The sequence below is a fragment of the Leptonychotes weddellii genome, chromosome 10 (assembly GCF_054177405.1).
Source record: "Leptonychotes weddellii isolate Sample4059 chromosome 10, ASM5417740v2, whole genome shotgun sequence".
In the NCBI taxonomy this organism is placed as follows: domain Eukaryota; kingdom Metazoa; phylum Chordata; class Mammalia; order Carnivora; family Phocidae; genus Leptonychotes; species Leptonychotes weddellii.
This window is the reverse complement of record NC_138378.1, coordinates 78,061,354-78,086,601: the sequence shown is the minus strand read 5'-3', so window position 1 is coordinate 78,086,601 and position 25,248 is coordinate 78,061,354. Positions and strand designations below refer to the sequence as shown.

At 56.1% G+C, this 25,248-nt stretch overlaps 1 protein-coding gene across 4 annotated transcripts in view; it reads left to right on the top strand.

The window, feature by feature from the left end:
• RAB11FIP5 (RAB11 family interacting protein 5) overlaps positions 1-25,248 on the top strand; it is a 36,855-nt gene that overhangs the window by 6,491 nt on the left and 5,116 nt on the right. The window contains exons 2-5 of one of the 4 annotated variants that reach the window (XM_081833673.1): positions 14,075-14,511; positions 14,627-15,326; positions 20,936-21,010; positions 22,717-24,348. In XM_081833673.1, coding sequence (XP_081689799.1) covers positions 14,075-14,511; positions 14,627-15,326; positions 20,936-21,010; positions 22,717-24,348 — 2,844 coding nt within the window. Of the gene's footprint in view, positions 1-14,074; positions 14,512-14,626; positions 15,327-20,935; positions 21,011-22,410; positions 24,349-25,248 lie in introns of all 4 variants that reach the window. The other 3 variants (XM_081833671.1, XM_081833674.1, XM_081833675.1) reach the window with 3 other exon arrangements.

Below are 25,248 nucleotides of genomic sequence, written 5' to 3'. Positions count from 1 at the left end.
GCATAGGACCAGGGCTCGGCCACTGCCCTCCTGAGGGTTTCGCTGTCCTCCCCAAAGCCCATCTCTGTGGTTAGCCCCACGGCTCTGTAAGCATGGCCGGCTTCTCCTGTGAGAGGCCTTGGCTGACTGGGGTAAGTGTATTTGAGCTACAGCCCCGAATCCCGTTGTGTCTGTCTCCCGGGGCAGGGGGTGTTGCAGGGTACTTGGGGAAGGACGGTATCAGTGCCACCAGAGTGTGTCTCAGGAGCTGGGGGGAGGCCTGGGAAGCTCTGCCTTGGCCCTGGGCACCCCCCCCACCTCCGGGGGAGATTTGCTCCCATTGGCTTGTGCAGTAGAGCAGAGCTTGGGAGCATCAGCAGATACAAGACTTCCTGACCTTTCTCAAGAATCACATGCTTGTTTTACTGTGACAGAATGCTCCGAGCCATCTAGGGCCTAACAGCGATGCCGTCATTTGGTTGTGTTTTTTTTCCTTTCAATATCTAGGAAGCAATTAGGAGGCAACCACTGTGCCTAGGTCAGGGCTTTGGAGAAAATAAGAGAAAGAAATGTATAGCCCTTTCCCTAGAAGGGCAAAAATATGTTTGAGACAAGACTTACCCAGGAAGGATAATTAACCTACAGAACAGCTTATACAAGTGTGAGAGAAGGAAAGGATAAGGAGAGAACTCAGAAGGGTTGGAGTGATCAGGGTGGGCATCCTGGGGGAAGCAGGTCCTGGATCCACAGCTGAAGCTGTGATGGAGACTGGGAGAGGTTCAGAGAGGGAGACTGCATCGGAAGGGGAAGTGAGTGTTTCGGGGCTGGGCCAGGAGAGGGAGTGGAGGGGAGCCAATCTTCCTTTCCCCTATGCCTCTCTCAGCAAAACAGCCTGACTTGAACTTTTTTTTTTTTTGAGTAGTTCACCTGGTTCAAATTCTTAAGGTACAGAAGGTATGCAACGAAAAATCTCCCTTGCCCTGACCTTGAGTCATCCAGCTCCTCTCTTCAGAGGGAACCAGTATTGCCAGTTCTTGAGTATCCATCCAAAGTTGTTCTTTTTTTTTTTTAAAGATTTTATTTATTTATTCATTCATTTGAGAGAGCGAGAATGAGAGAGAGAGAGAGAGAGTGCACATGAGAGGGGGAGGGTCAGAGGGAGAAGCAGACTCCCCTGGTGAGCAGGGAGCCTGATGCGGGACTCGATCCCGGGACTCCAGGATCATGACCTGAGCCGAAGGCAGTCGCTTAACCAACTGAGCCACCCAGGTGCCCCCTCATCCAAAGTTGTTCTATGCATTTAACGTTGGTTTGCAGAAATGCAGTGTTGTCTGCGCATAGGTTATACCTCTGATCAGCTTGACTTTCCCACACAGGAAGTTTGTTTATTGTTTGTCTCCGCCTGTTGTGTGTCTAAACTGAGACCCTGGCTGGGGGGCCAGGCACTACTTAGCTTTGTCCTCCATGACCCAAGACTCTTGTTTTGGGTGAATGTGGGTTTTGGAGCAAACTGGGGAGGGGGGTGCGATTAAGTAGAATTTCTTCCTACTCCCCACCCCCCATCTGACCAAGACCACCTGGGAGAGGTCATCTTGCTGGTTCTCTCCTTCTCCCTGGGCAGGGTCATCACTGGTTGGTCCTGGGCTCCCGTGCTCCCGCGGGGCTGATGACAGCTTATAAAAGGCCCTTGATAGACAGTGAACCCAAATCTGTATGTGTGGTTCGGCCTATTTTTCAGAGTGCTTTCCTGGCACCACCTCATTTCATTCTTCCCTGAGGGCAGACAAGGTGACCCCCATTTTTTACAGATATGGAGACTGGGGTCTCAGGAGGTGAAATGACTTGTCCAAGATCACATGACTTATGTGACCAGCTCCTGCAGCCAGATTTCTGATTCCCAAGCGCTGTGCTTTTTCACCCTACTTCGTGCTTTTGGCTGTTACATATTTTCTGCTGCTATCAGGGTGGTTAGACTTGTCTCTAGGCATTTTAATAGCTTTATCTCTGCCAAGTGAGTATGGTCACCGGCCAGTCTGGGGCCAGCTGACAGCGACAGGCCTTTGGAGCCCACAGCAGGAGGAGGCAGGAGGGGGGCAGGAGGGGGGCAGGAGGATTGGCTGAGGTGTTTGTGCCTAGGAGGGAGGGAAGCTGGACCTGGCTGGGTTCTGAGGTGAGTTGAGCAAGCCATGCTCACAGAGGCTGGGGTGGCTCATGAAGTGCTGGTTCTGGGCTCCGAGGAGGTGATAAGAGGCATCTCCTGGCCTGATAAGAGGCAATATCCTGCCCGAGGACTGGTTCTGGCTTGCAGTTTTGCTGTAGATACCAAATCAAAGGGTGGGTTTGATTGTGTGTGTGGGGAACCAGAAGAAGATCGGCCTGAGGCCCCGCCGGCCTCCTGTCTGATAGCGCACTAGGAGGAAGGCTTGGGTGGGGGATTTGGAGAGGAGTGAAGGTGTCCGATGGAAGAGACTCTGGGGAGGGGGTTTTCCAGCTGTCCCCCCTGATCCCTGAGTACTCACAGTCTTTGTTGTCACTTCTCCCTACCCCTCACTGGCTTGTCTTATCGCCCCACTTTTCCAGGGGTGAAATGGTGGCTTTAAACCCTCTTAGTAAGTCAGATCCATGAACTAGAACCTGGGTCTCTTGTCTTCCCGCTCTGCCCTTAAAATAATTTTTTTTCAACTTATTTTTGGGACTAGCTGAGCCCTTGACAATGCCATCTCCTTTATCCAGCAGGTATTGGAAAGTGTTCCATATATCAGGCCCTGCCCCTGGGTTTGGGGGAGAAAAGGTGAGTCGCAGTCCCTGCTGTCGCTTCTAAGGAGGGAGAGTGCAGGGCCGAGGTCGCTGCCGGAGGAAAGGGGCCCCTTCCACCTTCCCCATTGCTCCTGTCCTAGTTTAGGATTCTTTTTTTTTAATTCCTGTTCTGGACTGTTATCATAACTGCTGCTGCCTTTTTATAAACCAGAATGCCAGTTTATTAATTTATGATGAGAAAATATTATACCTGCAGAGGCGTAAGGAATTGTTCAGGTCAGCACAGCCAGGGGACCTGCCCTGGCTTGTGTCGGCTCATGCCTGTCACCCCTGCCTTACCTTGGTGCTGTCCCTCTCCCTGCTGTCCCACGCTCTTCCTGTAGCACAGTGTCCATCAGGCCCTGTCCTTGTTTGTACCCTGTAGCGCGCTCTCCGGGGCCCAGAATAGTGTTTGAGGCCCTCTCCTACCTGCCCCAGGGCACCTTTCTGCCTGACTTTCCTTGTCAGCCCTGGCATCTGCATATTTTATTCCTGCCACCTGGAATGTCTTCCTAACCCAACTCCTTGCCTCTTCGCTCCCCATTGCTCAAGGCCCAGTATCAATGTCATGTCCTTCACGACCCCTTCCGAAATCATCTTACTACTTTAATTCGCTTATGCAGTTTGTGCATTTTTGTGGTGTCAGTCGCTTTCCTTGATTTGTGTGGCTATCTTATTTCCTCACCAAGATGCGAGCTTCTCAAGGACTCTCCCTTCTTATTCCTGGCACATACTTGGGAAATGTTTTGAGTGGAGGCCTAGTCGAGGCCTCCCATGGTTGGGTGGATTTCATGGGCGAGAGCCCTGTGCCTCTAAGAGGGATGGTGTTGGCATCGGGCGCCAGGCCCTGTGCTGGGGTGTGGCAATGAGTGGGCAAGACTGAACTCACCAGTCAGCACAAGGCTCAGAGACCAGGGCTCAGTCCTAGGACAAGGAGAAAAAGCCTGTGTCCTGGCCCAAGGCTACCCCCCGACCTCTGGGATCTAATGGAAACTGCACTGTTAGTCCCAAGTGGGACCAGAAGGAGAGTGTCAATGAGTCAGTGCTCCCTAACATAACCATAATGTCCTTATCACACACAAAATCAACAGTTCCTTAATAATCCTCTAGTGTCCAGTCCACATGCGATTTCCCCTGATACCAGAACTCTCTCTTCATAGGTGGTTTGTTGAGGCAGCATCCGGACAGGGTGCCCATTCTGTGCCTGGTTAGGCCTCCCAGGATGACAGTCTTTATCTCAGACCCCTACCCCATGGATGGAGGAGCTGGGTCACTTGTCCTTGAGGCTGTCTGACACTGTGGCCCAGGCTGAGGAGCTCCTTCTGCTGCTCCTCATCTGGGTTCTCCAGCCCCTGAGCACTAGTTGCTGGGTCTGCAAGGCCGGGTCCCCACACCCCGCCTGCAGGCAAGATTCCTTCCGTGTGGGGCAGGGCGGGGGAAGCCGCTCCAGGGCCTCGCTGTCAGTGTCTCTGTCAGTGAGGCCAGGTGGAGCAGCGGGTCCTGTTGCCCCAACGCCGCCATTATGAAATTCGCCATCACCGTGGTTTTAGCATTCATGGATGAGCGCTGCCGTGGTCCCCAGTTCTGCCTTTTCCTCCATATCTCTCAGGAACCTGGCAGAAGGAAGAGCTTTCCCTCTCAACTCTTTGGTCACTCTGTGTAGGAATGGGCAGGATGGTGCCGTTCACTGAGGAATACCGGGAATGGCAGTTCTTTGCCATTAGTTTTCCATTAGTGATGACTTTCAAATTAAAAATCCACCCTGCCCCATGATGGTGTGCCTGATACTAGTTCTTTACACTGCAGGAGTTTCCTGCCAGAGCAGAGATCTCAGGGCCTCATGAGCCCGGGGACGGTGGGAAAAGGTAACTCGTCTCTGGGGCAGCAGGTATCTTGAGGGCAAATGATATGCTCTGTACAACGTCGCTTGAAATGGCTGATGGCTGGCCTGGAGTAGGAATATGGGGGCAGATAATGTGAAGGATAGATATTTTGGTGTTTCCTCCTGCAGTTTTCCCCAACAACTACTTTTTGGGTCGCCTATCCTCTCCACTCCAGAGCCCCGCAGCCCCCCGTTTGTACTAACTCTCCAGATGGGGAGAGTGAGGCCAGGAAGGGAGAACTGGATCAATATATCTTTCTCTCCTTTGTGCTGGCTCCTCACTTTCCCTTCTGGAAGATTCTCCAGCCAGTACATCAGTCAGGCCTCTTAGCTTCATTTGCCTCGGGGGTTGGGGTCTGATGCCAGCAACTGTCACCTTTGCAAGACCCCCCTCATCGCCAGCCTGTCAGTAGCCTGAGGTGAGACCTGTCTCTGGAGAGGCCCGGGTGGCATCTGTAGCCATCAGGGAGAAACTGCGCCCCTGATGGGTTATAGCTGTAGCAGGTGAGGATCAGGTGAGGAGCCACCCCTGGGATGTGAGAGATTGGGGTTTTGGGGTATGAGCAAAACACACTTGCCTGCTCCCTAGCTAGCAGGTGCACTTGGCTGTTTTTGTTTTTCTGGAGTCACCTTCACTGGCATGCAGGGTATCCGAGGGTTAGACTGAGCACTGTAGCGTGACGCTGGCGAGACTCCGGGCCTTGAGCCAGCTTCTGGCCCCTGGCCTGGCCCTCCCATGCCCCTGGGTAGGAAGTGGGGAGCAGTGCCTCTCCTCTGCTTTGAAATCTCAGCCTGGGTGCCATGCGGTGGGGCAGGAGGAGGAGACCTGCCTTTCTGCTGCCTTTGTTCTCTCCCTACTCTAGAGCAGATATTCTTAGCCCTTTTTATGCCATGGGCCGCTTTGGTCTCTGGTTGAAGCCTGTAGGCCCCTTCTCAGAAGAAGACCTTCAGATGTGTAGGATTACAAAGTACACCAATGGTATTGAAGTTCATTTATCAATATATGAAAACATTTGCTACAGTAACATGTCCTTTATCCCTGTGCTAAGTGATGCAGTCTGGTGGTTGTCTAATAACGTTAAAGTTCAGAGTACTGCTGAGTAGAAACCATATTCTGTGACTTCTGCCACAGCTGTAATAGGATATGAAGCTGTCTGGATTCTCTTAGTGGCACACTGACAGGTACTTCTGCCGTACTGTCACTGTTGCAGAAACTCATAATTGGCAGAAATGCTAAATTTCAGTTAGAGGTTAGGAGAAATAAAGATGTAACTTGTCTTCCATCTAACACATACTCCTGCCCTAGAGAAATAAAGGGGTGACTTTGGATTCCTTGGTTGGGCAGGGACATGGGGTTTCTTGCCTGTGTGTGTGTGTGTGTTGTACTTGCAGAGAGGGGCAGTCTAGTGCACTGATGAAGGTCAGGGGCTCTGGAGTCAGGGAGCTTGAGTTCACATCCTGGCTTTCCTGCTTACTGATTAGAAGTGTGTGACTTAACCCAGCCAACTTCTCTGTGCCCCCGTGTCTGCATCAGCAAAAATATGTGAGCTGACATTCGTGTGGCATTTCTCGTGTGCTGGGCCCCATTCTCTGAGTGCAACACAGCCCACTTCGTCCTCATAGTGGTCCTGTGAGGAGAGTGGACACGTGTTACACACCCCCCCCCCCCATTATAGATAGGGGCGGAAACAGAGGTACAGAGAGGTTAAGTGACCTGCCCAAGGTCATACAGGTGGTGGGGCTGGGACTTAAACCAGGCAGCTTGGCTCCAGAGTCCATGCTGTAGCCACCCTCAAGGTCTGCCTCCCACACCCACCTCACAGGGTTGTTACGAGGACTAGTAAGATACCCGGTGTGGTGAGTGCTTCGTATAGTGCCCAGCATATAATAAGCGATAAAGGAGAGATGTAGCTGTTAATGGTGATGAGATTCGGGGGCGCCTGGGTGGCTCCGTTGGTTAAGCATCTGCCTTCGGCTCAGGTCATGATCCCGGAGTCCTGGGATCGAGCCCCACATCGGGCTCCCTGCTCGGCAGGAGGTCTGCTTCTCCCTCACCACCCCCCCCCCCGCCCCACCGTTGTGTGCACGTGCACATGCACACGCACTCTCGCTGTCAAATAAATAAATAAAATCTTAAAAAAAAAAAAAGATTCGTGTCCTAGTGATGGGCTAGAGTGGGGTCAACACCCAACCTCCTTTCATCTACCTCCATTCACCAGGCTGGGCACTTCCCATATCTGGCCGGGTGCCTACTCTCTCAGGGAAGTGAATGAGACTCTTCACTCAGAGATGGGAGATGAGGCTGTCAGGATTAAAGAAGGCCCCCTTTTGTAACTGTCCCCTTTAAGCCTGACACTTGGGGCTCCTGCCCTCAGAGGGCTCCTGTTGGGGGTGGTAAGCTGGGAGCACCCTCTTTGCTTTTTGGGAGCACCTAGTCTCATGGGTGAGACCCATGGGTTTGTAATGAGAGAAACGTTACACAGTTGTTGAGTTGTGAACAGGCATGGACAAATTCCTGGGTCAATTTATAGATTAGTTTGTTAGTTCATTGAACAAATGTTTGAGGGTCTACTGTTTTAAGTGCTGGGGATGCAGAGATGAGCAGAATACAGTTGCTGCCTGTACAGCAGAGGAAGACAGATGGCACAGAGCCACGAATACGTCGTACATCGTGGTCCTATGTGGGACGTGTGCGCACACGCACACACGATGTCAAGTAGTGTTAAGTACGCTGAAGAAACAAAATAAGGCAAGGAACACTGGCAGCGGAGGGACTCAAGAAAGACTGAGGAGGTTCAGATGAACTGACGCCTGATGTGAGTGAGTGAGTGAGATCTGGGCCTGTGTCTCAGGCAGAGGGAGAAGCAAGTGCGGTGGCTTTGGGGTGGAAACAAGCCTGACAGATTCAGGGACATCAACAAGTGGGTGACTCAGATGAGTGACTCAGAGTCAGAGGAGCCAGGACTCAAAAGATGGGACCTTTCCACCATTCTGAGGAGCAGGGTGTGATGTTCCTGTTTGCTGGTGGAGCAGGGAAGCAGGGGATTGTCACGTCCAGCAGGGAGATGGTGGTGGACTGGACTGTAGGGGGGACAGGGGTGAAAGGGGGAGAATTCCGGATATAATTTGCACGTAAAGCCAACAGAGTTCACAGTTTAGATGCAGGGTGTGAGGGGAAAAAAGAGACAAAGATGGTTCCTGGGTTTGGGGACTGAAACAAATGATGTGTGGGGGCTCAGAAGGGGCGCCATTATTTGGATCATAGGCTGAATTTGGGACTGGTAAAAATTGGGGATGAGTCAAGTGTGCCCCGGCCTGTGTGTCATGGCCCCTACTGCCACTGGTCTCTGATGGGAGCCACTCTGGTTCTGGCATATGTGAGTTTGACGTAGGCCCTAGGTTAGTTACGGTGTGTGGCAACTGTTAGCCCAGCTGCGGTGTTCCCTGAGAGACAGGTGGAGGTGGTGGGCGGAGGAGTAACTCAGGCCAGAATCTTGGTAACAGGTGGGTCACCTAGCTCCCCACCCCTTCCATCCCGCCTTTGTCCTCTGCCCCCAGGGTATAGGGGCTTGTCTAGCAGGGGAAGAGGCTAAGGGCTGAGTCCTAAGTCCAAGCTGGGCCTGCTGAACTTTTGTCAGCCGCCTTGGGAGCTTGGGGGAGGTTTGGCTGATGAGCAGGTGGCCATTAAGGCTTCTCCATGGTTCTGTGCCCCCAGGAATTCTGGACTCTGATGGCCACTGGGGGAGGCTGGGCTGCCCTCAGACAAGGTTTTAATGGCCTGGGAACAGGACAAAACCCCAAGGTTCCCTCAGTGACCTTTCAGGGCTACATCCTCCTGGGATTTTGTCAGCATCTGTGGTGTACATCTAGGCCTTTTCCAGCCTCCGTCCCCTCAGGGTGTCCAGAGGCCTGAGTGTTTGCATTCAGCCATATAAGAAATGCTACATCTTCTTTTTTTTTTTTTTTTAAGATTTTATTTATTTGTCAGAGAGAGAGAGAGGGAACACAAGCAGGGGGAGTGGCCGGCAGAGGGAGAAGCAGACTCCCAGCTGAGCAGGGAGCCAGATGCAGGACTAGATCCCAGGACCCTGGGATCATGACCTGAGCTGAAGGCAGACACTTAACCGACTGAGCCACACAGGCATCACGAGAAATGCTACATCTTAAAGGTTAAGGGCATGGGCTGGGATTTAGGCATCTTCATGTTCAGGTTCCAGCTCTGTTGCTTACTCCCTGGGTGACTTGGGTAAGTGACAAACCTCTGTAGGTTAGTTTCCTCAAGCACAGAACGGGGATAATGGGCCTGGCCTCCTGGACTGTGTGGATAGTAAAGGGGTATAGAGCCTGGGATGCGAGCGTGCCGGAAGGCTAGCTCTGCCTGTTCTCTAGCCCCATCACGTGTCTCCACCCCCCCCCCCCCCCGCCCCAGCCACGTGTGGTCTGCAGCAGGGCAGGCATCCCCTGGAAGCTGGGTGGAAATGGAGCCTCTTAGATGTCCACGGCCGCAGATCTGCATTTTAACCAGATCCAGTGACCCTTTTGCGCTTTGCAGTTTGGGAGACACTTCGGAAGAGCAGCCTCCAAAGCAGTGCATACCTCTTCAGGAGCAAGGGATTTTCTCTTACTCCTCCTTTCCTATTGGTGCCCCTCATGGCTTGACTGCCGACGCGCCTGGGACAAGTCCCATATAATAATCTTCTTTGTCGAACCCTTGTCTCCTGAGTGCGTGTTGCCTGGGCCTTGGAGCGTTCATGTACCCCACCTACCACGACTCTCACACCATCTGAGAGTAAATGGGAAGTGTTGGCTGTGTGCTGACCGGCAGCCCCAAGAGGATGATTTCCCACTGGATGGCTGAGGAAACAGAGGTTTAGGGAAGTAACCTGGTAAGTGATGGGGCCAGGGTGTGCACTCAGGATGCAGAGCCCAGCTCTTAGTCACCGTCCTTTGCTGCCACGAGCATCTGGATGGGAGCTCCAAGCAAGGAATGGGCAGAGCAAGAGGGAAGCGAGAGGGAGTGCAGGCAGGGAGTCACGGAGGTCTTGTAACATCCCAAGATTTCCTGCCATGCACTGTTCATTTACTTTGTAGCTCTGTACCCTGGGGGATACTCAGTAAGCATCTGCGGGGAACCCAGTCCAGCTAGGGAGACCCCGGGTACCCAGAGAATGACAGTCCCAGGTAGCCATGGAGCAGAGTGCAGCCAGGTCTGGTTGTAGAGTGAGTCTGGTTCAGAGTGCGTGTGCCTGGTCAGGAGGAGGGATTGGGCTGGGCCAGGATGGTGCAGCTGTGAGATCTTCCTAGGGGAAGTGGGACTTGGGCTGGGCCATAGGACCCTGCAGTCACGTTCCCCGTGGGAGCCCCAGTTTGTGGGGATGGGATGCCCAGTGCCTGTTTGCTCTGGAATCTGCTGCATGTGGGGCTCTATAAGGAGAAAGTCTCCATTGCTTCACGGAGGGATCATCAGCCCACGCCGGCCATGTCTGTGGCTTTCTAGCCTCCAGTGGACTCCAGTGTGCTATAGTGCCTGACAGGTTCCGGATCTCTCAGGGGGCCATCTAGACAGGCGGGAGGAAGCAGGAGCAAGGGGTCGAGGGGAGGGTTGTAGCCTTTGTCTGGGAGCTGGTGGTTGTGGGGCCTTGTCATCCCAGCCTGTGTGGGTCACACTCCTGGGAGAAGGCCTGCTCTGGTTGTCCTAGGGCACCCGAGATGCCTAGCAGGGTCCAGTTCAATCCTGCTCTCGACTGGTAGGGAGTTAGATAGGTGACAGCGGCTGGGGTCCAGATGCCATTCTAAGCCTAACTCTGCTCTGGATAGGGGAGTCTCAGAAAATGGTAAGGAAAGTATTTTCTCTTCACTCCGGCCTTCCTGAAAAGCAGGTCAGAGAGAGAGAGAGAGAGAGAGACACAGACCCAAATTCCCTGGGGAACAGCAGGAGAAGCAGAGAAGCAGAGATGGCCTTATAGGGAAGAGGGTGGGGAAGGGCAGGGAGCAAGGATCCTCTGGGCAGAGGACCCGAGTGTCACCATGGGCTAATGATGCACCCTCCCTTCAGCTGAGGGGGTGGGAGGGAGAGGCCAGCAGCCTATTCTGTGGCTCAAGCAACTGAGGAGATAAGATAGGAGCAGGCGTTTTCTTTTGTCTCTTTTCCCTATTGTGACAGAAATGTATGCTCCTTATAAAAAATTCAGACTGGACAGAAATATTCTATGTAGGCAGTCATTGTTCCCTGCAGCTTCACCCCCCTCCCTCCCCGTCCCCCAGATAGCGACTGTTAATGCTGTGACGTGCGGAGTGAGCAGCTGGGACTGAGGGCCCCTGACCTTCATGCCCCAGCAAAGGATGTGTGTGCTTGCCCATTCCAGTTACCCAGAGCCTAGCGGGCTGGGGTGGAGTCCATACACTTCTCTTTTTCTCCACCTCCCAGGATCTTCCTGTGCTACAGAGGGCCTAGTCTAGGTTTGGGGAAAGTGATTAGGGCTCAGCCTTTAAAGAGTTGAGTGTCAGGCCCAGGGTGGGCATTGGCTTGAGAAAGTAGGGGTGTGAGGATGTTGATGCAAGCTGGTTCATTTTTCTAGTAAATCTCCCTTCCTTCCTCCCATTCCCCACCCCCCCATGTGACACATCCTCTCACCCATTGCCTTCAATCTGTCTCTCTTAGCTCTCTCTCTTCTCCCTGCACTCCTCCCACCCTCCCCCCGCCCCTGCTTACTATGAGAGCACAGAGATGTGCACCCACACTTGGAGCACGGCCCTCCACCCTCCCTGGTTGTGCCGCAGCTGCCCAGTAGATGGTCTCTCAGGTCTAGGAGGGAAAACCAGCAGCCCTGGCTCACTCTGCCCGGGCCATGATGTGGGTCACTCAGGAGAGGCCAGGCGCATAGCCCATAATGGGCACACAAGGGTGCAGTCTTGATGGATGCTCCCAAATGGGTGCAACTGCATGTGCCCCTGGGAAGACTTTTTTTCATACAAAAGATCCCCCACTCCCAACCTGTTTATGCCTGGGAAGCTCAGGGAGCTGGTGCTGTGGGGTGGGCAGATCTCAGGATTGGGCGATGACCACCGTAGCAGACTGAGGCATGTGGGGGGGGGGGTGTAGCGTGTGTGTGTGTGTGTGTGTGTGTGTGTGTATGGTATAGTGTGCAGTGCTGGGGGTGGTTGTGTGTGGGAGGGTGGGTAGTATGGGGTATATGTGGGTGCGGTGTGTGTATGTACTGAGGAACTTTGAGCCCTTCGGTGACCGATCTGACCATCTCCGCCAGGCTTTGTTCCACCTTCATTCTTTATTGGCTGGGTCTAGAATTCTAGGCCGGAAAACTTTTTTCCCTCACAATTTTGAAGGCATGACTCCATAGGGTACCCAGTGTTGTGAGTGAGGATCCAATGTTATTCTAATTCCTGAACTTACAAACCTGTGCCCCCTGTTTGGAAGCTTTCAGGGTCTCCTTCTTCTGCCTGGTATTCTGGAACCTCACAGTGAGACCTGTTGGCTCGGTCTTTCTTTGTCCCTTGTGCTGCATGCATGTGGCCCTTCTGGGCTGGTACTCATGTCCTTCAGGTCAGGAAAACTTTCTTGTATTATTTCTTGCCCAGTTTCTTCCTCCTGGTGCTCTCTGTTCCCTTCCCTCTCCCCTACCCCCTCTGCTTTTTTAAAATTAATAGAGGTTTTATTTATTTATTTATTCATTTATTTATTTTTTAAAGAGCAGCTTTAGATTAACAGAAAAACAAATGGAAGGTACAGAGAGTTCACATACACTCCCTAGCTCTGGCCCTCCTCCTTTCTCCCCCACCCCGTCTTTTCTTCTTTTATTAACATTTCACATTCGTGTGGCACATTGGTTACAACTGATGAACCAATCCCAATGCATCATTAATAATTAGAGCCTATCGTTTATATTAGAGTTCACTCCTTGTGTTTTATATTCTGTGGGTACTGCCAAGTATATAATGGCATGTATTTACTGTTACAGTATCCTACAGAAGAGTTTCACTGCCCTAAAAATCCCCTGTGAGTTGTTGATTTTCAGCCTTGCTCAGCTTTTTTCTTGTTTTGTGGATGGTAGAGAGGACTCCCAAGTCCCTCACACAGGGGAGCAGACTCCTTTCTCTTTCTTGACTTTCCAGTTATTTGGTGATAGACCTCCTTAGACTGACCTCCTATCATCACCTCATCTTTGCCCTTCTACTTCCTGGGAGATTTCCTCCAACTCATCTGGAACACCTCCTTTGAGTATTGTATTAAGCTCTGATGTGCAAGGGAGGTTACACACTCTGGGTGTTGGTGTGAGAAAGGGGACCGATTTTCAGTCACTTCTGGTTCAATTTCTCTGCGGAATCTCTGTGCTCACATCTGTAGGAGATGAGGTGGGGTGTGGCCTGCTGAGTAGAATGGGAGGGGACCCGGGTTGGGGGTGTCTAGCTGCTCCACACAGATGCTGTATGCTGCTGCTGGCCAGGAGTCTGGTCAGGCAGCAGAGGAAAGAAGAGCTCCGTGCACACCCCTCCCCTGGAGGGCGGGCTCCACCCACCCTGTGCAGTGCTCGTGTGTGTTAGGGGTCTGTCTGGGAGTGTGGAGTGGGAAGACCATGGCCTTTGGAGTGATGAAAACCGGCTCTCCGTCTCCTCTCTTCTTCCTGCCTGCCTGTTCTTGGATGAGTTACTTTACCTCGGAGCCTTGACCTCCTGCTGTATAAAATCAGGGTGGTGGCTCCGATGTCCCAGTCTTGTTGTAAGGTGTACATGGGAGTGAGCTGAAAACCCGTGTAGTCCGTTGTGCCACACACGGGCTGCTCAGCGGATGCTAACGCTCTTGCCCCGCCTTGGCTCTCTGGCTTGAGGCCCCTGTGTGCCGTTGTGTGCAGAGCTGTTCCTGGTGGGGTCTGGATGAGTCAGGGACTGAGGTGTGTGTACGTGTGTGTCCTCGTGTTCCTGGCCCTGGGCCTCTGGATGAGCTGTTCTTTCCTGGGCTCGCTGGTGGCTCAGAGCAGAGCTTTGGCTGGGACGAGCCGAGAAGAAATGTGGGTAGGTCTGTGTGCCCCAGGGGCCTGGACGGTTAAGAGCTCCTCCCACACCCAGCCTCACCCCGTTGGGCCTCAGAGTTTCAGACGGAGTGGGGAGGGGCAGAGGGGAGGTCTGCGAGCTCCCAGAAAGGGGGATGGGAAGGTGGCATGAGTGGTAACTGCTGCGCTGCCTGGTAGCCCCGAGGGGACTCCCCTACTCAGGGTGTGGTTTTCATCCCAATGGACAAGTTGTAGATAGTTTCTGGGCTATGCCTGTGGCTCAAAGGGCTGGGCCTGTGTGTCAGGTCAGTGCAGGAGCCTGTGGGAGAGGCTGTGGGAGGTGCCCGGCACCAGGGGACGGCGGGCTCCCCGGGCCTGTGGCCGGAGCTCCACCCCACCCCCCTTCTTGCAGGTGGTACAAGCTGCACTCTAAGGCCGGCAAGAAGGAGAAGGAACGTGGGGAGATCCAAGTCACAATCCAGTTCACTCGCAACAACTTGAGTGCCAGCATGTTTGACCTGTCCATGAAGGACAAGCCGCGGTCCCCTTTCAGCAAGATCAAGGACAAGATGAAGGGCAAGAAGAAGTTTGAGCTGGAATCTGCCTCCGCCATCCTGCCAAGCAGCGCCCTGGAGGACCCCGAGCTGGGCAGCCTGGGCAAGATGGGCAAAGCCAAAGGCTTCTTCCTCCGCAACAAGCTGCGCAAGTCCTCCCTGACGCAGTCCAACACCTCGCTGGGCTCGGACAGCACCCTGTCCTCGGCCAGTGGGAGCCTGGCCTACCAGGGCCCGGGCGCTGAGCTCCTGACCCGCTCGCCTAGCCGCAGCAGCTGGCTGTCCAGCGAAGGGGGTGAGTGAGCGAGGGCCCTGCCCCCCTGGGGGGCAGACAAGGGTTCGGGGGTGGCCCCGGGCCGGGAAACAGCCTGCTCTTCCTGCTGCTAACTCCGTGGGTGCTTCCTTTTCAGGCAGGGACTCCACCCAGTCCCCCAAGTTGCTCACCCACAAAAGGACCTACAGTGATGAGGCCAGCCAGATGCGAGCGGCTCCACCCCGATCCCTTCTGGACCTCCAGGGCCACATGGAAACTGCCTCCCGCTCCTCACTCTGTGTCAATGGGAGCCACATTTACAATGAGGAGCCCCAGGCCACCCTTCGGCACCGCAGCTCCATCTCGGGCCCATTTCCACCCTCCAGCTCCCTGCACGGCGGGTCTTCCCGGCCCACCGAGGAGGGGCCTCGGGCCACAGATGACTCCGGGGGCGGAGGCAGCCGCAGCACCAGCAGCTCAGAGGTGCCGCCCGGACCGGAGGAGCCAAGCTCTCAGGCCCAAGTGTTGGCCCCTGGCGCCAGCCGCTCTGGAGAGGAGGAGGGGGCCCGGCTCCCCGAGGCCAAGCCAGTACAGGTCACCACACCCATGGTGGCCTCCTCTGAGGCTGTGGCCGAGAAGGAGGGAGCCCGGAAGGAGGAGCGGAAGCCCCGGATGGGCCTCTTCCACCATCACCACCAGGGACTGAGTCGGAGCGAGTTGGGGCGCCGCGGCTCTCTGGGGGAGAAGGGGGGTCCCGCCCTGGGGGCCTCCCCCCACCACCCATCCAGCGGGGAGGAAAAGGCCAAGAGTAGCTGGTTTGGCTTGAGAGAAGCGAAGGAACCAACTCAGAAACCCAGGTACGTCCCTGGCCAAACCAGCTTTGCTCCTTGGGGAGCATGCTGGGGCATTTCCAGCCTGGATCCTGGGGCAGGGAGGACGGAGCAGATGGGGCCCTCGGGCAGGCTGCTGGGGCTCTGGCTTTGCATGGTTGAATGGTGGGGGGGTACCACTTCCCCAAGGCAAGGCTCGTTGTTGGCACATGGACACAGGTAAGTTGCAAGGGCGCAGCGCTCTGGGGGCCCTGTGGATTGAGGAGTCCAGTCTCCTCATGGGTTTCCCTTCCCGAGTTGGCACGCCTACCCCCTGAGGGAGGGAGAGGAAAGGGAGAAAAGCAGGGAAGGCCATTTGTGTGAATTCTTTGCTTCCCAGCTCCACCCCTTGCCCTCTGGCCTCAAGGTCAGGAAGCCTTGGCAGGTGGGGAGGTGGGATGGGGCCTCTACCTCAAACCCTCCATCCCCACCCCAGCTGCCCCAGCTGGCTCTGTGACCTCTTCCCCCTGAGAGATGGCCATCAAGTCATTGATGCCCCCACCCCTCTCTTCATGTGCTGAGTCCCACCCACGGAAGGGATGCAGGAGTCCTGGAGCTCAGGCCCTGGGAAAGCTCTCAAGAGAGTTCTGATACTAATTAGGATTCTGCACCCAGTTCCACTGTGGGGACTGGTTTCCCACATGCCCAAGCCGTTCTCTGACACCAGCTGGATGCCGTACAATTCAACTCAATGCTGACACTATTGACCCGGAGACGCATCAGACCCCACATAGGCTCAGTGCTACAGGATTGAGCCCCACCCCCACCGGCCACTTCAGATGCCTGCCGAAAGTCAGGTCGTCACATTGCTACTGACCAACCGGCTATAGATCGGAGGTTCCAGTGACCCCCTCCTTCCTTGGGTTTGATTCATTTGCTAGCGTGGCTCATAGAACTTGGAAACATTTTGCTTACACTGGTTTATTATAAAAGTCTGTAACTCAGGAACAGCCTGATGGAAGAGATGCACAGGACAAGGTCTGGGGAAAGGGCACAGGGCTTCCATACTCTCTCCAGGCACACCACGCCCCCTGCATCTCCACATGTTCATCAACCCCGAAGCTCCTAAACCCCATCCTTTGGAGTTCTTATGGAGACTTCCTCACACAGGTACGAGTGATTAAATCATTGGCCACTGGTGGTCAGTTCAACTTCCAGCCCGTCTCCTCTGCAGAAATCAGGGTGGGACTGAAAGTTCCACCCTTCTATTCACGGTTGGTTCCCCTGGCAACCAGCCTCCATCCTTAGGGTCCTTTGGGGCTTTTTAAAAAGTCACCTCATCAACACAAACCCTGTTGTGGTGGAAAGAGGCTTGTTATGAATAACAAGATGCCCATTTCACTTTTCTGGCTCTGAAGCATTTCAGGAAGTGAGGACAAGAGACCAAATATTAAAAGATGCTCTTATTGCTCAGGAAATTCCAAGGGTTTTGGAACCTGTGAGCCAGAAACTGTGGACGAAGACCACATACATACGAGAAATATACCTTTGGTCATTCAGATGACCGAATCGCAGTATCCCAGCCCCGGCCCCCACCCTGGCCCTTGGTCTCCTCCTAACTCTGACCATCAGAGGCTGCTGCATTGTCCAGCAGGGTGCAGGGAGGGCCGCCAGGCGTAGGTCCTAGGAGCAGATGTCCCTGCTTCCCAAGGGCCTGGGGCCTGCGCTGGACAGGCAGTGTCTGCAGCGGGCCCTGCTAGTTTGGCCGGGTGGCTGTTTCTGCTCTCAGTGAGCCTGCCCCTCCCCTGTTGACGGGTCTGTCGGCAGGAGGTGGGGTACAAAGGCTGGGCACGGTGCAGAAGGGTCAAGAGAGAGGCTCCTACAGCCCCTCCCCAGCAGAGGGAAGAGGATCCCGTGGTTCTGGTTCTTCTCTTGCCCTGTGGAATTCGAGTCCACTGAGAGGGTTCGGGGAGAGAAATGCCAGGCCTTTCTGGGTTCAGGTCTGGCCACCTGGCAGCCTCCTCCCGCCCCTACACCGCGCAGATGGGCAGGTGGGGCGGATCAGTCTCTGGGTGATGCCGCCCTCTGCCTCCCCGGCTAGGTACATCAGCTTCTGTCCCTACCGCCCAGCCCCTACTCACCAGACCCCAGGGGAACTGCTGGACACCTGCAGCCAAGGGAAGATGGGGAAAAAGGGGATGGGCCTGTGGCCCCGTGACAACTTACATTTGTGGGTGGTACTATGGAGGGAGGTGGCAGGAGACCTGGATAGGGCATTTGCTGGGAGGAGCTGGGGGGCCTGGGTCAGATGGAACGCAGACCACGGGCTCAGTGCTGTTGTCTAGGGATCATCTCAAGGCCTTCTCCAGGACAGACAGATGCTGGGGGACATCTCTCGTGAGGTCATTTCTGTGCATGTGCCCAGGCTTTGGGCTCAGACCCCTGTGGGCCATTACTTTGAGTGATGTTGGGACTGTCCTCACTCCTGCTTACAGCCCCTGTTTTCCTTCTCCTGTGTCTCCATGTCTCCCAGCTGCCCTTCAGAGTCAAGTTGGGTCACTGATGGACATAAGGAAGCTGAGGTTTTTGCCCTTCTCCTTGAATTCGGAGCTTGTCCTCAGCAGGATGGAGGGCATCCAGGGATCTCTGCCCTCCCTGGGGTTCATCTGAGGGCGTAGGCCGCAGGGGCAAGAGTTCTTTGGGTAAAGTGGGCGGCCTGGACAGGCGTGAGACCTGGTCATTGAGCCCGTCGGCATCACCCAGGCTCTGGGCCTTGACAGAGCCAGGAAGACGGCCAAGAACAAACGACTGTTGGTCCTGGCCCGGAAGGCATGCTCTGGGCTTTTGAGGCGAGAATGAGAAGTGAGCTAATTCACGGCAGGAAGCTGTAGGTCAGACACCCAGAACCGGAGTGACTGAAGGTAGCTGCAGGTTTCTGCTGGGGCTCCAGCGTCTGTCCACAGGCCAGAGGTTCTGGGTGCCTGTGCCCCCGGGGCTACCTGTGCGGATTGCTGGGTGTTCCTCACTGGAAAGGGCAGCGGCGCCCTCTAGTGCTCCCACGTGGCACTGGTACCCCACAGAGAGGCCTGAAGCACTATGTGTTGGGTGCCCGGTATCCAGAAAAAAAGCTGCTGCTTTTGGAGAAGCCAGTGGCTGGGAGACAAGGAACAAGGGTATGCAGGGCTGAAAAGATGGTCCTTATTTTCGTCCTGACCTGGCCCTTGTCCACTGGGTCCCATGGCTGTGTGTGTGCCTGGGTGGGGGAGGGGTGGCCGTAGTTGAGACTAAGGTCTGGGCCGCGGGACTCGGCCTGCTCACCGGCCCACTGTGAGCCATGCATCCTGAGCTGCAGCACGAGCTACTTACTGTGTGAGGACTGTCAAGACCAAGCGTGTTAACCCCACCGGAGCCAAATAGGGTTGCCTTTGTGTCTATCCCTCTCTGAGCCTTTTGGAGAAGAAGCTCCCTGTGGGCAGGCCACCAGAGCTTGCCTGCCCCATCCTCTTCACACTAACCATAGAACCCTGTACAGTAGGGGACCAAGTGTGGGATGCAAATATTTTTTAATTGGGGTAACTGTGGTACAACATGGGGGCAGGTGTATTGTGGTGGCCTTTGGTGGTCTGTGCATCTATCCCAGCCCCTCACCAGAAGTAGGACTTCGAGGTCCCAAGGAGCCCGGAGTGTGCAGCGGCTGCTGAAAGCTCAGAGTCTCAGTGGCATTCCCCGTGGGGTCAATGAGGGACATGACATGTGTCCGGTGACCTCGAGTTAGTGAGGCCATCCATCCTGTTGGTGCCTGTTTTCCTGCTATAGTTAATATTGCCCTTTTACCATATTAAAAATGTCCTGGTTTGGAAGGCAAATTATGTGGTATCCCTACTTAGAGCTTCCTGGGCCCCTCTCTGTCACCTCATTGTGCCCAGATGGTGGGGGAGGATATGTCCAGTCTCCTGGACACCTTTCCTGGGCATCAGGCCCATCTCAGGAGGGCAGCAGGAGCTCCTGCCTTTGGAGGGATGGCCGAAGGGCATGTTGGCTGGGGGCATATGCCTCGAAGGCTGGCTTTGGCCTCTCGGGGGACTGCCTCGTGGAGAGCCTTTGCAGATCCACATGCCACCTTTGGGACCAGTGTGTGGGAATGATAAGGACACAAAGCTCATGCCAGCCTAAGGAAGAGCTGTCCACCAGTGGAACCTGGACTCCAGCTACAGAGGTAGCCTGGTGATGCTGTCAGTTGCTCAGCCACGGCAATGTTTAAGCAGTGGGGGCTGTCAGAGAGAAGGGGTGATTCCTGCATTAAGGGGCAGGTTCTATTAGTTGTCCTAAGGTTCCTGCAGGCCCTAAAGTTTTATTCCCTCAGGTTGCGGGGGCAGAGACATTTGGACTTCTCATTACTTCCCCCAACTTTGTTCCTAAAAGAGAAGCCAAGTCTGTATATGCTGAAGTCCCCTGTGCATGGTGGGGGGATGGCACTGTGCTAGCTGGCACAGTGGGCCCTGTCGTCAGAGCATAACCTGCAGATATAACCACGTATGGGAATGGTTTCTGATCTGTGCCAGATGGACTGCTAGGGAGGGGATATTTTAAAGTGAGAACCTTCAAGTGTGTACCTGGTGTGGAGCCAGGGCAGGGGAGGTGGGGGGGGGAAGCGGGGGTGGGGGGGATGTCACTGGGTAGGAGGGATGGACAGGATGCTCTCAGAGGTGCCGCCAGCTTTTGGGAGTCTGCTGGGCCTGGAACCTGGAGTCTCTTCCTCTAGGGAGAGCCCTTCACTGGTTCCATACCAACGGGTTTGTGTGTACCTCTGGGGAGCCAGTGGAGGGGAGGGTGCTAGCCTTGCCTGGGGCTCCCAGCCTACTTCGCTGCCGCTCTCCTGCCCTGCAGTCCTGACGGCCAGCCAGATTGTTGTCTGACCACAAGGGTGAGTGGGGCCAGGCCAAGGCTAAGCGGGGAGGGGGCAGTGTGCAGAGCTAAGCCAGGTGCTGTTTAATGTTGATGGAGTTCTCTTCCTTCAGACCCCTCTGGTCACTTGTCACAAAGGGGACTGGAGAGAGAGGTGGCTCAGAGTAGCCCTGTTCCTGGGGGCTGAGTCCTGCTGGCAGGGTTGAGCTGTGTCTGGTATGGGTGCTCCAGTGGGATGGGGGGGCAGGCCAGGGGCAGGGCCTTGACCCACATGGTGGTGGTCCATTGCTCTCCTTGGTCCCCGAGGTCGGCACGAATGCCTGGGTCTGCCTGTGGCCAACTTGGAGTAAAGGGGGAAGGGATGTTTGTGGGGGTTGGGACTCTAGGCCCAGGATTTGACCTCTTTCGGTATCTTCACCATGTCAGGACCACAGAGGCAGAGAAATGCTGGGAAGCCTGGTGGGGTGGGAGTCAACAGGACTCTCTTACCTTCCCGCCCACCCCCACACCACAGTCTCTAGGAGGTAGTATGAGGCTGAGAAGTCACCCTTGGATGGGGAGTTACATGGCAAAAGAGTCAGGAGGGTTTCTGGAAGCTGGATTCTTAAGAGAAACCCAGCGTTTGGGACCTGGCTGTGCCCTGCCTGTGAGGCTGGGACCACTGACTCAGAGACTATCTTGGGAAGCCCACCTTTGCAGCTGGTTGAACTGGACTCCTTCCCATTGCCTGCCCCGCCCCTCAGTGTTTCTAGACAAGCTAGCCCGGCCTCTGCCCAGCTGTGTGTGTGGCCTGCTCTGTCTGGGCCCCGGTCCCCAGAAGAATCCTGGTGAGCTCCAGCCTTCCTGGCCTCCTTCCTGCCCGCCCCCCACCCCCCGCCCCTGCCAACCCCAGGCTGCATTCCTCACTGGCTGGCTGTAAAGCCTGGCTTCTGCCCCCCCTCTCCCGCCCCGGGCTTGCCCCCGGTGTTTCCCTGTGAGACGCAGCAGCTTGAGTGGAGAAGATGAAAGCATAGGAGTCCTCAGGACGTTCACCTGGGGAGGGATCAAGGGATGGGGGTCTCGGGGCATAGAGTGGGGGCTAGAAGATGTGAAGCAGGCAGCAGGCGAGGCCACCCAGGTCTGGGCCTGACAGGTGGGCTCAGCCTCAAGACAGCTGCCAACCACTGCCAGAGTGCTAAAACTGGGGCGTGGGGTCGCCCTTTTTTTACCTGCACTGTCTTCCCGGTTTTCTGTCTCCTGGGGTTGTCCTGGGGAAGCCAAGAGCTCTAGTTTCAGAGTCTGCTAGTGCCCACAAGTCAGCTGTGCCCCATAGTTGAGGTGTAAGCACAGGGGATGCCCCCTCCCCCAGCGGTCAGCGAGTGTTCTCCGGTGTCTGTGGGAGTGTGGGTCCACTGCCATGGGATGGCTTTCCCAGGGGAGCCAGCGGTCAGTCTGTGTGGAGGCCCCAAAGAGGCCCCTGGTGACCTCCGGAGTTGCCGCTGCTGCTACATTCCAGGCTTTGTCTCCCAAACAGGGCTGCTTTCGAGGCTGGCCCGTGGGTGCCTTGGGGGAGGGGCACCCTCTGGTGGGCGCCTAGCAGGAGGTAGCCTTGGCAGTGTCTTGCTGTCCATCTGGGCAGGTGATGGTACCCCCTCCAAGAAACTAGAGAGGCGGGTTCTTTTTGTGTGACACCTTGTCGTGTCTGATGCCTGCCCCGTCCTTACCTCGTGTTTCTGCAAGGGGTCGGTAGAACCCATCTGTTCCCATTGTCAGAATCCCAGGGGCCCTGCAGGGTTCTATTCGCGCTGGCTTTGCCCAGCCGGATCTCTGGGCCTGGCCTTTCTCTGGCCTCTTTATCCCCTCCTAGCAGCTAGTATTTCTTTCCTCTCTCGGTCCTTAAAGGGATATAAGAGACTTTCTGATTGGTTCTGTGGACGTAAGTCTGGTATTGAGTAGAGTCTTCAGCCTCTGGGCCCGTGGAAGAACACTTGGCTTGGGCTGGGATCCTGCCTGTAAACGGGATTAAATGAGCTCTGTCCAGCATCTTCCTCCTTGGGCATCCCCTAATGATATTACGTGCTGGGGTCTTCCCTTGGCCCCCTGGCCCAGCGGCCTGAACCCAGCCCGTGTGAGTGTGGCCTTTGGTACCTGGCCCCAGGCAGGTGGGGGGCAGGCGAGTGATGTTCAGCAGGGCCGTTTCCGGTCTTGGCATTAACCAGGAGGCTCACGGTTTTGTCTCCCTCCACAGCCTGGACGTGTCTCCTCAGGTAGAACCTGACCCAGCTGCTCTTCCTCAGCACCTCCCCTGCTCCCCCTGTGCTCCGGCCCTCCCCACTCCTGCTCCCACCGCTGCTCCCATGCTAAGCACTAACCTTTTTGCAGCCGCCTCCCCCGCCGCTGTCACTGCTGCCTCAGCCGCCCCTGAAGCCACCCCATCTGGATTCTTGGGTCTCACCAACCCGTTCCTCACCTCCATGCAGAGCAACCCTTTCTTCGAGGAACTCATAGCCGACATAGCACTAAACTGTCCTTCACCTGCTCCCTCTCTCCCCAGTGCCTCGAGGGCCAGCCCCACCCCCCTGGCCTCCCCTGAGAAAGCCCCGCCTGAGTGGGACGACACCTTCAACGTCTTTGCTGCCAGCAGGCTGCGTCCAGAGGCCAGGAGCAAGAGCCTGGCCCCTGCAGGAGGAGTGGGGCTGGAGGTGACTGGGCTGCAAGAGCAAGGCTGTGGGGCCATGGCCGTGAAGGCAGCTGAGCCCCGGGGGGCCCCTGGGGGAGGAGGAAGAGGCGGGAGCGGCGTGTGGCTGGAGCCCAGGGTTCCTTTGGACTTGGGACTGGACCGCCGGAGCACCAGTGTGGCTGACCCGGGGCCCCTGGGGTCGGTAGGGGCCAGCCTGTCTTCTACGTCTGCCCAGCTGCACCCGAGAGCCTCAGACTCTGAAGCAGACAGGGGGTCGCCAGCCCCAGGAGTGGAAGCAGGGCAGAGTCCGGCAGACAGCGCAACGTCTCTGTTTAGCTCCCCTGAAGTGATCAGTGTGTGGGAAAGGCTGTCTGGCCCAGACGACACCCCTGAGGCCCAGGACGTGGCCTCCCAAGGTGAAGGCCAGCTTTTGCACGAGCTCAATACAGTCGACGATTCATGGCCTTGGGATGTGGTCACCATTTCTCCTGCAGCTGAGACGTCCTCACCAGTCCTGCGGGGAGAGTCACCAGAACCTGTGAGCCCCGGGGGGAGTGAGGAGCCTCCCCCCCCGGAGCCAGAGCCAGAGCCCAAACCTGAGCAGGTGTCGGACCAGGGACCACAGCCCAGCAGGCCACCTCCCAAGCCACCACGCCTCTTCACGCCCTCAGATTCCCAGGAGAAGGAGGAGGAGGCAGCAGCTATGGCAGCGGCTGCAGGGGGGCTGAGAAGCAGGGGGGCAGAGACAGGAGGAGAAGACAACCTTCCAAGTTCACTGGTTGCTGGGCCACAGGAGGCCGAGGAGGAGGGCGAGACACCTGGGTCGGAGTCTGACAGCCATTCTTCCGGAACCCTGCTGGGTGGGCCAGGCCTGGAAGATGTAGTGGAGGGTGCCAGCCCTCCTGTGTCTGGGCCCTCCTTATCCCTGCCCACCAGCTGCCCTGAGGGTCCTATGCCCATACCCTGTTACTCAAAGAGCTTGGCTCCTCAGAGTCAGCAGATCTGGGGGGCTCCGGAGAAAGGAGAAAGCCCTGAGGGTCCTGAGGCCCAGAGCCAGGGACCAGTAGGAGAGGGGCTTGGGCCCCTGCCAGATAGCTCCCAACACACTGACCTCTGGGCCTCAGAGGAGGATGCCTTGAACCCCTTCTTGTCTCAGGGGAGCCAGGACCCCCCCAGTCTCCTGTCCACATCCCCTCCAGGGTCCAGGGAATCTTCCATCCTCTCTGGTCCAGAAGAGCTGCCCACTCCCCCAGAGCCTGCTTTTCCACCACCCCCTCTCCCGCCCTGGGCCAGCCACCGCCATGGGGGGCCCAGCCCTCCATGTTCTCCTCTGCCTGGAGCTCAGCCCCTGATTTCTTCTTCCCCAACCCCTGGGGAGCCAGCCGCCTCCCCTGGGGGCTCCCCTGCCCCACCTGGGGAGGACCACGCTGCAACCACCCCAGCCTCCCCGCTTGTGCTTCTGCCCTTGGAGACACGACCGGCTGAGGAGCCACAGTCCAGTGCCAGGTGAGCTGTCACCCTGAGAATACTCTGCAGGAGGAGGTGGGAGGAGGCGGGGCAAAGCAGCCCAGGGGCTGAGGTGTTCACATTCCAGCCGCAGCCCTTCCAGGGGCAGATGAAGGGCTCCTTCCCCCTGGGGCAGGAGAAGGGAGGCTTTTAAGAAAGGAGCCCTTCTGTAGTACCGGCCCTGAAACTGTGTCCTCTTTGGGTCCTTGGACAAGCAGAGTGCCCCACAAACCAGGGGTTTGAGGTGAAGGGAGTGGGGAATGGAGTGGACAGAGCCGGTGTAGGCTGGCAGGGGAGGGGGGAGGAGAGCTCAGGCACTCAGCTGCAAGGGGCGTTGGGTGCCGGGGGCAGTGTGGGGGCCACAGGGGAGTGGGCTGTGGAAGGCAGAGAGCCAGAGGAGGGACCAGTACTGAGGTCAGTGGGAGAGAAAGCCCAAGAGCTGTTTAGAGGACAAAAAGAAAAATGAAACGACCTCGCCCCTGCCCCCAGAAGAAAGGGTCTGTAGCCCCATCTGGCGCCTCATTGGTTTGCGTCTGCGCCTTTTCAGGGGGTGGTCCCGAGGTGCTTAGGACTGTGCTGGGTCCTGGATGCCTCTGTGATAATGGTCAGTGTGGCATTGGTCTGTTTGGGAAGAATGTGATGAGGCTGTGACCTCACCGGGTTGACTAGTGAGGGGTGACCAGAGCTGAGGTCAGGAGACACAGGTCACTTGGGGTTGATGGGGGCAGCGAAGTCCAGAAGGACGCAGTACCCTAGGAGCCCTGAGTGAAGAAGTGGGGGGAGCAGAAGGGGCTGCTTTTTCTGCTGAGCAGGGCAGGGTGAGGGTCCTGGACTGGAGCCTCCGCCCACCAGCTCATCCATGTAGTCATCCAAATTCGCTGCGCATCCACTGTGTGTCAG